This window comes from Artemia franciscana, chromosome 14, assembly GCF_032884065.1.
Source record: "Artemia franciscana chromosome 14, ASM3288406v1, whole genome shotgun sequence".
Lineage (NCBI taxonomy): Eukaryota > Metazoa > Arthropoda > Branchiopoda > Anostraca > Artemiidae > Artemia > Artemia franciscana.
Window position 1 is genome coordinate 10,547,647 of NC_088876.1, and position 17,632 is coordinate 10,565,278.

The 17,632-nt window shown below is 35.3% G+C and overlaps 1 protein-coding gene across 1 annotated transcript in view; it reads right to left on the reverse strand.

Annotated features, from left to right (window-relative positions):
- Positions 1-9,707: 9,707 nt before the first annotated feature.
- Positions 9,708-17,632, reverse strand: part of LOC136035296 (WAS/WASL-interacting protein family member 3-like) — a 51,890-nt gene continuing 43,965 nt past the window's right edge. The window contains exon 4 of the mRNA XM_065716988.1: positions 9,708-10,761. Coding sequence (XP_065573060.1) covers positions 10,122-10,761 — 640 coding nt within the window. The 3' untranslated portion in view covers positions 9,708-10,121. The remainder of the gene's footprint in view (positions 10,762-17,632) is intronic.

The following is a 17,632-nucleotide window of genomic DNA, read 5'->3' on the forward strand; positions in this document are numbered from 1 at the left end:
ATTTCGGTCATCTCCTTCACCTTTGTGCAACCAATGCTCTCTAGTTCTGAGGAGAAGCTGATGTAGACCAAGTTGTTGAATATGAATCTGATAACAATGATGATGAACTGGAACAAGGATCGACTAAAGAGTAAAATATTGATACAGACAAAGATGATCTACCCGATGTCATAGAATAGGATGGTGCTATTACCGTGTTTAATAGGGATCACCCTGACAAGTTGGATAAAGTAAGCGCATGTGATGAGTCGGCTAAAACTACATTTGACACTGGAGGCAGCACTAGAGATATATTTTTTTATTTTATTTGGCTAGCTCTTGTGGCTAATGCTTCTTCAGCTAAAAGAAGTTCTAGTCTGAGTACAAGAAATCCTCTGAATATTGAAAATCTAATTTGTTCTTAGAAAAACCATTCTATGCCGAATATTATTTAACGCTGATTCAGCAATGTGAATTATTACCTCTATTAAGCTTTATTGTTAATCTTAGCACAAAAAATTCCCTTATTTAAAAAAAACACAAAACCTCCCAAAAATAGCATTACATTTAAATAAAAAGTACACCATTGAAATCGCTATGGTCAAAACTCCTAGCCGGAGGTATCCAGTTCCAAACCAAAAAACCAAAGAAATTCGTAGCATGGATAGTGCAAGAAATCCAATTCACAAGAACAGCTCATGGAACGCTCGAAACAAGAATGTTTCGAAGTAACGAGTTCAAAGTTTGAACTTCAGTTTGTTTTCCATTTTATTCAAAGCTATTGTGCTTTTGTATTTGAGAGAAAAGTTTGTTTCTTTTGTTTCATACCCTGTTTTCAACGTCTTGAGGTGGGAAGAACGAAAATGTACTGTGCCCAAGTCCTTTAATAGGGTTTAGAATTGCTTGTTTAGTCAGTACTGTATTGTATGCGCATGTAGTTGATTAAAAATAAGATGAATTAGTGGATTTGGGATGGTTGCATGGTGATTTCTAAATACAAACTTGGGAATTACAGCGTATAACTCGCCCAGTATTGATGAGAGGGTACAACATCTTAAAAAGAGGAGATAAACGAAAAACAACAACTGTTAAAACAACTGTTTTTTGTTTTTCCAAAAAAAAAAAAAAAAAAAAAAAAAAAACAGAGCAGAAAGTAGAAACAATTCAGCTGTTTTTGAAGGACCTCTTTCTGTTTCTATTTGTTTTTTCATCTGTTTTTTTTCCAGCTCTGTTTTTCTGAAAAACAGAAACAGTGCCGATGCTTAGCTAAGGAAATAGGAAGTATTCTATTTAAGAACTAAAATAAAAAAAGTAGTTGATTGCTGTGCTGTGATTATGAGCGAAAAGCATTATTATCCAACTGGAAGAAAAACAAAGACACGGATATCATTAACCACAGTAGGTCTAACTAAAGTAGGCTCTATTTCTGTAACATACTTGCTGCATCTTGGGGACCCTTGGCTCAAATGTTTGGGGGTACGAGGCCATAAATATTACCAAAATGATTATCATTTTAAGCAGCTGCTTCTATTTAACAAATAATAAAAATAATGCCTACATTTGTTTATATCTCATTGCTTGGAGAACAATAGCTGTAGTAAACATTTACACAATAAATCTGCCCAATAGAGTTAATTTTGACTAAATTTTTCATTAGCTAACTTTTCTGACATCACATGTCTATAGTACGCCTATCAAGGCTACATTTAGTGTTTTTAGGCAAAATAGGCTAGAGCTGTGGTTTCATATTGTTCTTCCGTAACACAAACAAATTAAGTTTAAAATATGAAATGGTCTACGACTGGTCGACTAAAAATGATCCACCATGTGGAAAAACATTAAAATTGAAGAAAAAATACATAAATAAAAAAAATCTAATAAGATGAACGAATTATATTTTTTTCAAAACAAAATGTAGATAACTATTTTAAAGCTTCATTCAGCAAAATTTAGAAGCAGAAGGGGTAAAACTTTATCCTTAATCTCCTTTCGTATTGAAGAATACTTTGGGATAAGCCTTGATTAATAGCTCCCCTCTCATTGCTGAAGTACATGAAGTGCAATACTAAAGCTTACATTCATATACTTACCTATAAAAAAGTAGGAAAGGAGTGGGGAGCATTCTAAAAAAACAGTTTTTTCGATGGAATAAAATGAAAACCGTGCAAATAATGTCCCTAAAGTAAAAAAAAACCTGTCAAAAACGTATAAAAACTTTTTTTATGCATTTTTGTTACGTTTTGCGCGAGTCCGAAATTTTTTTGGTAGTGGGGCTCATCCCCTGGCCCCCATCCCCCTTGATACATCCTTGTTTGGTAGGATCCACTTTTAAAAGGATGGCTATTATTTTCGATACATTGTTATACGAATGTTAAACTTGAATGTGAAGAACAAGAATTCAGAGAGGGAACACTCGCCTTTCTCACAATTAAGAGAGACTTAAATAAAATAGCTCATATCAATCAGCTGTAAATAAAGAGTTATTCATGTCAACTGAAACCTAAACCTTGGAATTAACGCTTCAATTGTAAAATATTATTTATTACTTATATGCAGTGCTTTGAGTGATCCGGTTTCACAAGCTTTGGATTTTTCTAAGCTTCACAAAATTGACCTTTTAATTTTTGTGTTGACATTTTTTTTAATTTCACGATTTATAATAATCTTCTTCGCTTTAAGTTTTAGTCAAATTAACCGCAATTGCGCTTTTTAAGTTCTAATTTCAACTTTTATCTTTTTTAAAGAGATTTGCTATTTCAATCAAATCATTGTAGCAGATAACCAACCCTCCCTAAATAAACGCAGGAGTACAGTCCTGGACAAGTTCTTCTAATAATGAAAACTTAATATTTATCTAAGTAATGCTGGACGCTCATAATTGAACTTCAGTGATGCACCTGCTTCGCTTTAACCATATGTTGCTGTCAAGCTTGACTGACAAGCGTTTAAATTGAGAATATGCGTCCTGTCCTACTTAAGAAAAAAGAGGTATATATTCAAAGGCTTTTACTATCTATAGACATTGTGCTTTTAGGTCTTTTTTCATGAAACAAATTAATTCCAGTTTCATAACTAATCTTATAAGAAACATAATCTACTTTCCTCGGCTCTCCAAGTCATCTATCTTAGAGAATATGAGTGAAATACATTTGTACGGAAAAACACACACACAAACACTCTCTCACACACACACACACACACACATATATATGTAAGTTTCATTAAGTTTAGTTTTACCCATCAAAGGCTACGAGCCTGAGAAAATTTTGCTTATTTTCGAAAAAGGGGAAACGCCCCCTAAAAATCCTAGAATCTTGATAGAAAATTGCACGATCAGATTCAGAGCATCAGAGTAACCCTACTGTGGATGTTTCAGGATCATATCTGCAAAAAGGCGGAATTTTGTATTTTTTTTTTCGCCAGAAGAAGACCTAGGACGCGTGTTTATTTTTTATTTATTATTTTTTCCAGGGATAACCGTATCAACCCATTGGTTCTAGAACATCACCAGAGGGTTCATTCGAACGGAAATCAAAAGTTCTAACGCTGTTTTTAAGTGACCAAAAAGATTAAAGGGCAACTCGGCCCCCTCCCTGCCCCTTTTTCCCGAAATCGTCCAATCAAAATTTAGAGATATCCATTTTGTTCATCTTAGTTGAAAGGTCCAATAACTATGCTTTTGGATGTAACATGACCCCCACACAGCCCCAGGGGAAAGGTCTTTAAGTTGTACAATTCGCCTATAGTTTAAGCATAGTATTTATTATTGGGAAGCATACACACATTTTTGGATGGGGGTAGGGAAGAATTTTATGAAGGGGGTTTTTCCATGGAGGAATTTTCCATAGAGAGGGAAGTTTCCAGAGGATGGACTTGACCGGAGAAATTATACACTAGGGAAATTTGCCAGAATTCCAAGACAAAATTCTTTTAATATGTCTTTTTTTTTGTCTCAGTTTTACACGTAGAGTTGTTAAGGATAATTGTCCAGGGTAAATTTTCACTGGGATTGAATTGTCTAGAAGGTATTTCTATGGGGAGGGGATTTCTCCGTCGAGGTGGGGCCAGATTTCCTGGCCTTATTTAAAACAACGGTGGGGAATTACATAAAAAACAAGTTCTTTCAGCTGAAGGTAAGCAGCAACATTAAAACTTGTAACGAACAGAAATTACAACATATATGAAGGGGTTGCTCCTTCCTCAGCACCTCGCCCTTTACGCTACAGTTTCAACTTGTCCCAGTTTTGTAAGAACGACTCCTGAAACACAAGGGTAGTTTAATTATAACAATGAAAAGGTTTTTAAAAGTACTAAGAAACTTTAGTGTAAAGAGCGATGTGTTGAGGAGGAGCAACTCCGTTTTAAATTTTAATGTTGCTCCTTAGTTTCAGTTGAAAAAACTATTTTTTTTTTTAATGCAAAAATAGAGCGCGAGAGCGCTCTATTTTTCGGCCCAAACTTGCCCGAAACGATACCGAGTAAAAATTTTGAGATTCAAAATTGGCTGAGAGTCATTTAAAGGTATATATACATACAACCTACAAGTTTCAAAATTTAACATAGTAAGTGCCGATTTCTGCTTTTTGTACCGCAAAACCGAAATTTTGACCAGAACAGGGCCTAATAAAATATCAAAAGGAAATTCTGAGATAGTCAATATCAGACATAGAAGTAGTTAAAATCTATATGATTTTCCTATGAATATTTGACCTCATTAGTTCCGATCATTAAAGTACTAGAAACTTTGATTCAGTTTATATCGTCTTAAAAAAAAATTTCTGCCAAAATTTCTTTCTTTTAATTTCAACTTGTAATTATAATTGACAGTAAACTTCAGGGAGAAACAGTAGAACAATGGAATTGTGTACACGTACGATGTACATAATGAAAGAGGCTCATTTGAACATAAATTAAAAATCACGTGCCTTTTAAGTCCCGGGAGAGATTGCGTTACATCAGAGTGCCATATTTGGGCCATATTGGGCCATTTATGTCAAAACATGGATGAAAATCAGTCTATGTCTTGCTTGAAGAAGCACAAGTGAGAAATGGTTGTGATAATTGTGTTAATAATTCTATAAAGGAATCAGCTAGTTGAACATGCTTTTTTATTGATTTTTGATTTAAGCTACTTTTTTATTGAATAAAATAGAATTGTACTAATCAATTAACATACAAACTATAAAATTTTGATGCCAAAAATATAGTTGCTCAATTTCACTTTCTGGATTATCCCTTAGAATGGAAGGGACACGGTGTAGATGGAAAAAGCTGCTTTAGCTCACCTGCAGCTAGGAACAAATCCGGCATGGAAACTCTTACTTTTTGTTCATAGCAGGCTTAAATCTAGTATCTTCGATTTCGGGTAAGCCTAGAACATACATCACACAAACAACACCAAAGAATTGGTCAAAATAAGGTTTCTAGACGAAATTTCCTGTTTCGTTTTTCAGACGAAATTTTCTGAAGGAAAATTCAGATCATATAAACGGGCAATAATTGAATATCGTATATTTTTCCTCGACAACTGCTCCATATTATTTTTGGAAAAAAATACAAAAATTTATTTGGAATTTTTTTGTATCCTGGGATATTCTTGCCTTAAAAACGATCTATAGAGGTCAAAAGTTTGAAAAAATTCTTTAAGAGGCTTAATTTTGGAAAAAAGATTCATGTCAGTGGCGTCATGTTTGTATACATCATTGCAGTATTGCAATAACGTTGTCACACTATGTGGAAAAAAAATGTTAATTGCAAAAATAGTTCATATATCTTAACAAGTGACTACGGCAATTCAACATGAGCTAAGAGCTCATATGGCACTTGTGACGAGGCATGAAGAGCTAAGAGCCAAGAGCTCATATGGTATGAGCTCTAACGATTCTATTAATCAATAGATTGATTTAAAAGGAAAATAAGAGGCTTAATGCTGGTCAGGATTTAAAATAAGAGCACTTAGTCACGATGTCCTTCTAAATATCAAAATTCATTAAGATCCGATCACCCACTCGTATGTTATAAATACCTAATTCTTTCTAATTTTTCCTCTCCCTTTAGCCCCCCAGATGGTCGAATCTGGGAAAACGACTTTATCAAGTCAATTTGTGCAGCTCCCTGACACACCTACCAATTTTCATCGTCCTAGCACGTCCAGAAGCACCAAACTCGCCAAATCACTGAACCCCTCCCCCCAAAGAGAGCGAATCCAGTACGGTTCCATCAATCACGTATCAAGGACATTTGCTTATTCTATCCACCAAGCTTCATCCCGATTCCTCCACTCCCAAGTGTTTTCCAGGATTTTCCCCTCCAACTCTCCCCAATGTCAAAAGATCTGGTCGGGATTTGAAATAAGAATTCTGAGACATGAATCCCTTCAAAATATCAAATTTCATTAAGATCCGATCACCCATTCGTAAGATAAAAATACCCCAATTTTCACGTTTTCCAAGAATTCCGGTTTCCCCCTCCAATCCCCCCAATGTCACAGGATCTGATCGGAATTTAAAATTAAAGCTTTAAAGCACAAGATCCTTCTAAATATCAAATTTCTTTAAGATCTGGTCACCCTTTCGTAAGTTACAAATACCTCAATTATCAAAATTACCCTCCCCCCCCCCAACTCCACCAAAGAGAGCAGATCCGGTCCGGTTATGTCAGTCACGTATCTTAGACAGGTTTTTATTCTTCCCATCCAGTTTCATCCTGATCTCACCGCTTTAAGTATTTTCAAAGATTTCCCGTACCCCCCAAAAGCCCCCCCCCCCCAATTACGCTGGATCGGGTTGAGATGTAAAATAAGAGATCTGAGTTACGAGGTCCTTCTAAATATGAAGTTTCATTAAAATCTGATCACTCCTTCGTAAGTTGAAAATACGTCATTTTTTCTAAATTTTCAGAATTAACCCCATCCCCCTAATAGAGCGGATCCGTTCCATTATGTAAATCACGTACCTAAGACTTCTGCTTATTTTTACCACCAAGTTTCGTCCCGATCCTCCAATCTAAGCGTTTTCCATCATTTTAGGTTCCCCCACCCCAAACTCCCCCCAATGTCACCAGATCCGGTCGCGACTTAAAATAAGAGCTTTGAGACACGATATCCTTCTAAATATCACATCTCATTGAGATCCGATCACCCGTTCGTAAATTAAAAATACCTAATTTTTTCTAATTTTACAGAATTAACCCCCCCCCCCAACTACCCCAAAGAGAGCGGATCCGTTCCGATTATGTCAATCATGTATCTAGGACTTGTACCTATTTTTCCCACCAAGTTTCATCCCGATTCCTCCACTCTAAGTGTTTTCCAAGTTTTAGGTTTTCCCCTCCCAACTCCCCCCCAATGTCACCAGATCTGGTCGGGATTTAAAATAAGAGCTCTGAGACATGATATTCTTCTAAATATCAAATTACATTGAGATCCGATCACCCGTTCGTAAGTTAAAAATACCTCATTTTTTATCTTTTCAGAATTACCCCCCCCCCAACTACCCCAAAGAGAGCCAATCCGTTCCGGTTATGTCAATCATGTATCTAGGACTTGTGCTTATTTTTCCCACCAAGTTTCATCCCGATCCCTCCACTCTAAGTGTTTCCAAGATTTTAGGTTTCCCCCTCCCAACTCCCCCCCTCCCAATATCACCAGATCCGGTCGGGATTCAAAACAACAGCTCTGAGACACGATATCCTTCCAAACATCAAATTTCATTAAGATCTGATCAACCGTTCGTAAGTTAAAAATACTTCCATTTTTCTATTTTTCCGAATTAACGGGCCCCCTACTCCCCCCCCCCCTGATGGTCAAATCGGGAAAACGACTATTTCTAATTTAATCTGGTCCAGTTTCTGATACGCCTGCCAAATTTCATCGTCCTAGCTTACCTGGAAGTGCCTAAAGCAGCAAAACCGGGACCAACAGACCGACAGACCGACAGAATTTGCGATTGCCATATGTCACTTGGTTAACACCAAGTGCCATAAAAACCCTAAAAAAAGAAAACCAAAAGTTTAAAGCTTAGCAGACATTCGTTGTAAGAAATCGGCTCAATAATCAAACATCTTTGAAAAGACAAAGGGATTACAACAATTCAAAAACCATAAAAAAGAAAACCAAAGGTTTGAAGCTTAGTAGAAATCGGAATAGCTTGAATAATTAAATTCACATTAACATTAAATGCCCGAACAAATTAAATTCACAACGGTTGAAAATCAACAGCCTGGACTATCAAATGAGAAAGGACGCGAAAAACGAAAATTTACAAGCTTTATAGATGATAATTCGTTAAATGAAAAAAGAAGTTTTTATTCCACCAGCTGAATAACAACATTACAGTTTATAAGTACGTTAGCCAAGAACCTGATACTGTATCAACCTCTGTTGAAATTTTTTTTCGGCGTTATGTTTTTCATAATGACAAAAAACAAAGCCAAGGCAAAAGTTAAAGTTCCAATAACCAAAAAAAACGTAATTTTACAAAGGCGCTAATTTTAATTTAAGGTAATTTAAATTGATGAAAATGAAGGAGAGATAAATTTGATTAGAAAACTAGTGAAAGTGAGAATCACAGAAGCTAAAGTAAAGGCATGGAACAAACGAGAGAGAGAATCACAATGAAATTGTAAACGTAATATGGAACAGTGTTCAGTGGTTGGAAACTGGAAAAGAGGTATTTGTTATCTATAACCTAAGAAATTAAATGAGATGATATATGAGCCTAAACTGCTAAAGCAAAAGGTGTGAAAAAATTTCTCAAGTAAAGAAAAATAAAAATGGACATTAGAATCTACGGTTGGAAAACAAGGAACAGCAATGAATGGCCACAAAAACGATCTTAATAGGTCAGGACAACTGGTAATGTCCAAAATTCCATTTTCTCTGCTTGAATTCAATTAGTTATATAAGACAGCTTTTTCAACCTTATGCAAGCTATGATGAAAAAAGCTGAAGTTAGATTAAATTATATTAGGCTAGGTTAAGTTTGGTTATAAATATCAGAAATAGGCTAAAAATCTAAGCTAATAACCGGACCTAATGTAAGCTGTCATCATCAGACCTTGCATTAAATTGAAAAGGTTGACTGGTAACACTTACTAAATCCAAGGAGAAAAAAGGCATTTCGGATATTAATCGCTGAGTGTCGACATTTACGAATTACGTATATGTATATATAGATTAAGTTTCTTTTTTTGTCGAATGTATGGCTTAATACGGACAACAAGCTTGATACGGGACACCATATTTGTTTGTAAAACGTCTTGCAATCAATTTGATCCCTGATTCTGACAAAGTTCATTTTTATTTTTATTTTAGTGGCTTGAGAGCTAGAGCACTTGATTAGCTCTCAACTGCATATATTAAGAATGGAGTAGCCCACTTTAAAAAATCGTTTATATCCTATGGTTCATGCTATGCGTTAACAATCTCCTCGACCTCCTGCTACTCTAACTTCTGAAAACAATTCTCTTTTAAAGAATATTTCTAACATGTTTTCACCGTAGGGGAGGGGCCAATTAGCCCCCTGCTTACTCCTCATATAATAAAACAATATAAAATCACTGGACATCCAGTCCACCAGTTGCAATAAAGTGCTCCACAAAGTTTTGTTGCTACGCTTTTTTTGCAGTTTGTTTTGTGGACTTTGGCAGTTTGCCCCATGAAAGTTTCATCTCCTGACGGTTCCAGCCAAAAATTACTAAACTAAGAAAAAAGTCAACACACTTTACGATACTTTCATACAGACAAGGTTTAATTGACCTTAAAGTAAGATTTATGGAAAATTATTAAGATACTTAAATAAGTATTTCTTGCAATCTATTATTTCATAACAGTAAATTGTAGAATTCCTTGCAAGTAAATCCTTCCGTGAACTACAACTAATTAAAATGGTTCTGTCTACATAACATCGATCGACTTTTCTTCTTAGTAATTCTAAGTTCAATTGTCAGACTTCGTATTTTTTTTATTACAGTTGTGTGAAACATGCATGACTTTTTCACACAAAATTAAAGCTAAAAATTACACTTTTTTTTACAATTTTTCCGCTAGATCAATATTCACCCAAAAACTCATCAGATTTGCTCACTGGCACATCACTTGGGAAAAATAACAGATTAAAAAAAGAACCTGTGGTTTATTGGTGTCAACGCACTATGTAACTTAAAACAACACCCAACACTACACCAAATGCTATAACGGCTAATATAGACCACAACACTAATATATTGCCTTTACAACAAGTTTTGTATGTCACTAGTTCTTGCTTTTTCTTGACTGGAGGTGGTATTTTAGGTGGTAGAGGTGGTGTCGTTACTTTTTGGTCTTTTTTCTCTGTTAGTGCCAAACGAGGTCTTTGCAAAGGTGGCAGTAAGTTCGGTGGTGGGATTGGTGGTAATGACGGTGCTTTATGGGGCATCATAATCACTGATCCTCGAACAGAGGCAGCCCTAGTACCGGCAGGAGCAGGTAAACGGTATCCCATAAATGGTCCAGGGCCATAGAAATTAAAGTCATGCACTGAAGTAGCCCTCCGCAGCCCCAGATGATGTGCTGGATACATGTTTGGGTATGGTGTTGGCGCAAAGGGCAAGGGATGGTACATAGGCATCCCATGTACAGGTGGTATGGAATTTGCCCCATGTACAGGACATGGCTCACCATCCCACGTGGACGCTGCTCCATACACCATTTGCCCATAAGGTGTTGGAGCTATTGGGGCAAGGAGCGGCATGGATGCAGTCGAGTGCATTGTCCCTCGTGTTTCAGGTCTGATGATTTCTTTCCTGAAAAAAAACTTATTATGAATATATAAATAGATTTGGGTTGCATGGAAATTGGAACATGCACGACACGGGACTACAAATCTTCCTTCCTGTATGTTCTGCATAACGAAAGATTAAGTCTGCATGGGTTACATAGCTTGAAGGCTTATATGAAAAGGTCTTGCGTTTATGTTACGATGTTTAATATTTATTGACATTTCCGTAAGGAAGCAAACTTAAACTCAAGGAGCAATAATCTTTAATATGCAGTACCTAAGCCGTGGAGCAAGTTTCAAATTAAGCCAACATTCAAATGCTGTCTGGTTCTGCATGCTCTTCACCTACCTCGTATAGATTTACTTTCAGATGGCTAGGATAAAAAACGGATCCCAGCAAAAACAAAACAGGCTTAAACCTATCATGGTCTCACTTACTCTAAAGGGAAAAAAACACAAAACTGAAACCAATCATTTTTTATGACAACTTCAAGCCACTTCATGTAGCATATTACCAATAATATGGTACGAAATTAGAGGACTTGTAGAGCTTGTGTATGTTTAAATTCGGCCTCTAGAAGGATCTGTTAAATTGAAGGCTTTTAGAAATTCGGTAACTTATTTTAAAGCAAACACTTAGGCACAGACAAACGCTTAAATAGTAAAAGAAAATGCTAAGAGCTTGTGCTACTATAGAATTAAGGTTTTATGAAGTTTACGTCTAAAATCCCTTTATGCATAATGCATTTCTGAGAGTGATGTCTCTGCTGCAACTTTTTGTTTGATAGTAGATTAAGTTATCAAGCAGCCAAAAGGATATACACAAATACATAATCAATTGCCTGCTGGCAATTGAGTGTAATTAAAATCTATTACTTTTGAAAAGTAAAAAGCAAATATAAAGTAGGCTATTAAATTTCTTTGTCAATATTTTTTATGGCAGATTCTCAAAAAACCAGTAGCACAAAGATCAGGGAACTTTTGGATACGAGCCTTCGCGCCCTTCCTTCCTCAAATATTGATATTTGTGAGATTGTCTGGCTTTTTATTTGATATTTCTTAAAATTCATCTGTTTGATTATTTTTTTGATAAGTCACCTCCCCCTCCTCATGAAAAAATCCCTCCATACATACCTAGCAATTGGACAGACTTAATATGGACCAAAAATATTCCCTTACCCTAGAAATTCAAATATTAACAAACAAAAATGTACTTATCAGGGGGGGGGGGGGGGTATGGCTTGAACCCCCTTCTAACTTGGAGATGTTTACAATTTTCTTGAATATCTTATAATTCCAGTGTGATCCTCATATTTTGACATGTAACTTAAAAACATCCACTCCTCCCTTAATGCTGCCCCCCCCCCGCCATAACGAAATCCTTCGTGCGTGTCAGTTCACTACCCTTCTCAGATTTTTGCATTAAAAAAAAACCAAAACAAAATTTTATCCGATTACTTTTTTTCACTCTTAAAATTCATCAAAATTAGGATTTAGTGCAAATGTGTTTGCGCTCCCAATCTTATAGGATGCCCCTTAAACCGTACTTCTAGCATTATTAAGTCTGATTAAGTGAAAACTAATCTAAATTCAGCCCAATATTGATTTTGATGGATTATTTTACTATCACAATTATGGTTACTAGAGCAAACCACCAACCTTCAAACATAGCTTAAGGTTACCGTGAGTGATTCAACGTACGTTGATGGCTGTCTAGCTTGATTATGTCCTTCCGTCAAAATTGCGTTTTTACCTTGGCCCGATGTTGGGACGGGAATAAGATTAACTTTTGGTTCCCATTGATGCGATTTTTTTTAAACGTAAAACAGCCCAAGGATAGGGGATGTCGGAAAATCGCAAAAACATTCACAAAGAAACCGTTCACTGCAGCCGCTAAAACGCAAGAAAACATTATGAGATATTTAAATAAAATAGGCTAAATCAAACAGTCCGTGGTAGCGAACTGTAGGTAAGGAGCGACCCTGGTCAATAGTAACCGAAACTGAAAAAACGGAATTTTGATAACAATAGATGCATCAAAAGAATTGGATTTTTATGCTGTTTTTAAATATTTAAGTTTCATCAAGCTTAGTCCTACATATCAAAATTACGAGCCTGAGAAAATTTGCCTTATTTTCGAAAAAAGGGTGAAACACCCCCTAAAATTCATAGAATGGTAATGAAAACCATACCATAAGATTCAGAGCATCAGAAAAACCCTACTGTAGAGGTTTCGAGCTCCTATCTGCACAAATATGGAATTTTTTATATATATTTTTTTTTTACCGGAAGAAAGATCACGGATGCGTGTTTATTTGTTGTTTATTTTCCAGAGCTGATCGTATCAACCCAGTGGCCCTAGAATTGCGTGAGTGGGCTCATTCGAACCGAAAGTAGAAGTTCTAGTACCTTTTCAGGTAACCAAAAAATTGGAGGGCAACTAGGTCCCCTCCCACGCTCATTTTTCCTAAGTCATCAGATCAAAATTTTAGGGTAGTCATATGGTTCAGCATAGTTGAGATATCTAATAACTATGTTTTTGAGGACGACTTAATCCCCCATAGTTCTTGGGGGAAGGGCTGCAAGTTATGAACTTTGCCAATTGTTTACACAAACTATTTGTTATTGGTAAGTATACAGACTTGGAAAGATAATTTCTATGAAGGGGGCACTGGATATCCCAGCATTATTTAAAAAAAACGATCAGAAATTAAATTAAAAAGTTTTTTCCAACTGAAGGTAAGGAAAAACATTAAAACTTAAAACGAAAATAAATTATTACGTATATCTTTAAAGATCATTTCTTTCATTCATTTCAATCATTTGAGAATTGCTCAACTTGTGACTCTTATTTTCATACGAATAGTTTCGACCTCTTTGGCCGTTTTGTTACTATGCCTTACAGAATTAGTTCCACAAATACCGCTAATTTGAGTTACAGGGGAGAATCTTTCCATGGAGAAATTTATCGAGGGAGAAGGGAATTTTCCACGGAGGGCGAGTTGGATTTCTCGACATTATTTAAAAACGATCAGCAATTAAATAAAAAATAAGTTTTTTTTAACTGAAATTAAGAAGCAACATTAAAACTTAAAACGAACAGAAAATATTAGGCATATGAGGTGGGTTGCCTCTTCTCAGTAGCTCGCTCTTACACTAAAGTTTTTTTTTTTTTTTTTAAAAGAGGCTATTATTCTAATCAAATAGCCTGCGTCATTCAGGAGTCATTTTTAAACAACTGAAAAAAAAAATCAAACTTAGGTTATTATAAGGTTATTATTAGTTTAAAAAAAGTAAAATGAATATGCAAACTTGAATAAAATTAAAGATAAAAACATTTTCATAAAAATAGTTTCGAACTCTTTGGTGGTTCTGTTACTATGCCTTACAAAATTAGTTCCGCAAATATCGCGAATTATAGTTACGTAGGAGAATCTTTCCATGGAGAAATTTCCCGTGGGGGAAGAAAATTTCCCACGGAGGGGGAACTGGATTTTCCAACATCATTTAAAAAGAACGATCAGCAATTAAATAAAAATTAAGTTGTTTCAACTTAAAGCAGGAATTAACATTAAAACTTAATACGAACAGAAAATATTACGTATTTGAGCTCCTCAATAGCTCGCTCTTACACATTTTTTTTTTTTACTTTTAAAAGAGGTTCTTATTCTAATTAAATAGCCTTCGTGATTCAGGAGTCATTCTCAAATAACTGGACCAAAAATCAAACTTAGGTTATTATAAAGTTATTATTAGTTAAAAAAGTAAAATCAATATGCAAATTTCGTTTTAATTATTCATGTACGGTTAACCAAATTCAAATCCTACATTAAATCAAAACATTCTGAAATTAAATAAAAAACAAATTTTTTTTCTGAAAGTAAGGAGCGACATTTACACATCAAACGAACAGAAATTATTCCGCATATGAAAGGGACTGTCCCCTCCTCAACACCCCGCTGTTTACGCTTACGTTTGAATCTTTGTCACAACTCTACTTTTTAAGACAATAAAAACTTTAGCGTATAGAGCGGGACGTTGAGGAGGGGACAGTCCCTTTTATATACAGAATAATTTCTGCTTCGTTTTAAGTTTTAATGTCACCCTTTACTTTCAGTTAAAAAAAACTTGTTTTTTTTTATTTAATCAAGTCCTAGAAGCCAAGAAAAACATTCAAAAACATTCTGTTCTAGCTTAGGCCAGCCCATGCCTAAAGGAAAATATAATTCTCATTTCTATGCTCATTTGTCTGGAAATTTTCCCCAAGGCCTCGTGTATTAAAAACTTATATTAATATTGGTTGTCTCAAATTAATGAAATACTTCTGATAAACATGATTAGTTTCTCATTTACTTGCAATTTATTGTTCTAAAAAACTTTCAATTCAGAATAACGGATGCGATTCTCAATGACACAGTAGAAATATTTCAACGCAGCTGTTGAACCCTTCTGACACGGAAACTTCAGCGAAAAACGCAAGAAATTTGACGGATCGTGCAAAAACGGCTATTTTTGCGTAAAATCGCATCAGTGGGAACCCAGGTTAAAACTTGAATTTTAATATTCAAAAATAAATGTTCTATGGTACGATGTTTTTCACTGACTAATTTGGCCTTGCCGTTGAGTCGCTACAACTCACAGCAATTTGGGAGGGGGATTATATTTTTTAAATATAGGGGGGCTAAATTTTTCAGTTTTTAATTTTTCAAATGAAAATGCTTGATAAGGCCCCATCCCTCCAAGAAAAGTATTTTTCAAATCTAGGGGGGATCTTTCCCTCTGATTGGCCAACCACAAAATCTTACGTTAGGAAGATAGAATGAAAAGACATACCTATTGACTTTACTGAATTTCCTGACCTCCACCATCAGCTTACTAGTTTACCCAACTAACAACTGAAAACCGCAAATTAGCTTGAATTCGATCTTATTCTTTATAAGCCAAAACCATTTCAAAAAGCATTTATTCTGGTAATCAATTATTATTAATTGTTGTTATCTTACAGCTTATTATTTTGCATTCTGTGATGGCCTATAAGTCATATTAATTATAACGACATCACCAAACCCCATCTGTTATTGTCATTAGTTATAATCGGTTGACATGGAAAGCACCGTGGGGAATCAGCTCACAAGTTGAGTAAAGTAGGAGTATCAAAATTGTCTTATGCTTTTTGTTACCTAGAAGTGATTTATGCCAAACGGATGACTTTTTAGTAAAATTAAAGCTAATTCTGGGAATATTAGTCTTAAAAGTAAGATATTACTTGATCAAACAGTTCGTGGTAACGAACTGTAGTAAGGAGCGACCCGGCTCAATAGTAATCAAAACTCTAAAAAATTGAATTTTGATATCAATAGCTACATCAAAAGAATCGCATTTCAATTCTGATTTTAAATATATATGTTTCATCAAGTTTAATCATACCCATCAAAAGTTACGAGCCTATGAAAATTTGCCTTATTTAAGAAAATAGGGGAAACACCCCCTAAAAGTCGTGGAATCTTAACGAAAATGACACCATCAGATTCAGCGTATCAGAGAACACTACTGTAGAAGTTTCAAGCTCCTATCTACAAAAATTTGGAATTTTGTATTTTTTGCCAGAAGACAAATCACGGGTTTGTGTTCATTTGTTTGTTTTTTTGTTTTTTCTTTTTCCCAGGGGTCATCGTATCGACCAAGTGGTCCTAGAATGTCGCAAGAGGGCTCATTCTAACGGAAATGAAAAGTTCTAGTGCCCTTTTTAAGTGACCAAAAAAATTGGAGGGCATCTAGGCCCCCTCCCACGCTCATTTTTTCCCAAAATCAACGAATCAAAATTTTGAGATAGCCATTTTGTTCAGCATAGTCGAAATCCATAATAACTATGTATTTGGGGATGAGTTACTCCCCCACAGTCCCTGGGGGAGGGGCTGCAAGTTACAAACTTTGACCAGTGTTTACATATAGTAATGGTTACTGGGAAATGTACCGACGTTTTCAGGGGGAGTTTTTTGGTTTGGGTGTGGGGTTCATTGGAGGGGGCTATATGGGAGGATCTTTCCTTAAAGGAATATTTCATGCGAGAAGAGAAATTCAATGAAAAGTGCGCAGGATTTTCTAGCATTACTATTAAAAAAAAACAATGAAAATATAAACATGAAAAAGTTTTTTCAATTGAAAGTAAGGAGAAGCATTAAAATTTAAAACCAACAGAGATTATTACACATATGCGGGGTTCTAAAAATACTTTAGCATAAAGAGCGATGTATTTAGGAGGAGATAAATACTTCGCTCTTTATGCTCAATTATTTTTAGTAATTTCAACTATTTATTCTACGGCCTTTCTGATTGAGGGGTCATTCTTAAAGAATTGGGACAAAACAAGATTTAGTGTGAAGAGCGAGGTATTAACGAGGGGACCAACCCCCTCATATATATAATCAAAAATATAAGAATATAAAAGTTTGTTACGTAAGTTAATTCTTAAGTTACGTATATTTTTTACTAATAAAAACGTTCGTTAAAAATCAACAGTTCTAATTGCCTTTTTAAGTTACCGAAAAATTTGAGGGAAACTAGGCCTCCTTCTCCACCCCTTATTTCTCAAAATCGTCTGATGAAAACTAAGAGAAAGCCATTTAGCCAAAAAAAGAATTAATATACAAATTTCATTTTAATAATTTATGTGCGGAGAGCCAAAACCAAACATGCATTAATTCAAAAACGTTCAGAAATTACTCCGTATATGAAATGGGTTGTACCCTCCGCAATCCCTCGCTCTTTACGCTAAAGTTTAACTCTTTGCCACAATTCTACTTTTTAAAACAATTAAAAGCTTTAGCGTAAAGAGCGATGGATTGCGGAGGGTACAACCCATTTCATATGCGGAGTAATTTCTGTTCGTTTTAAGT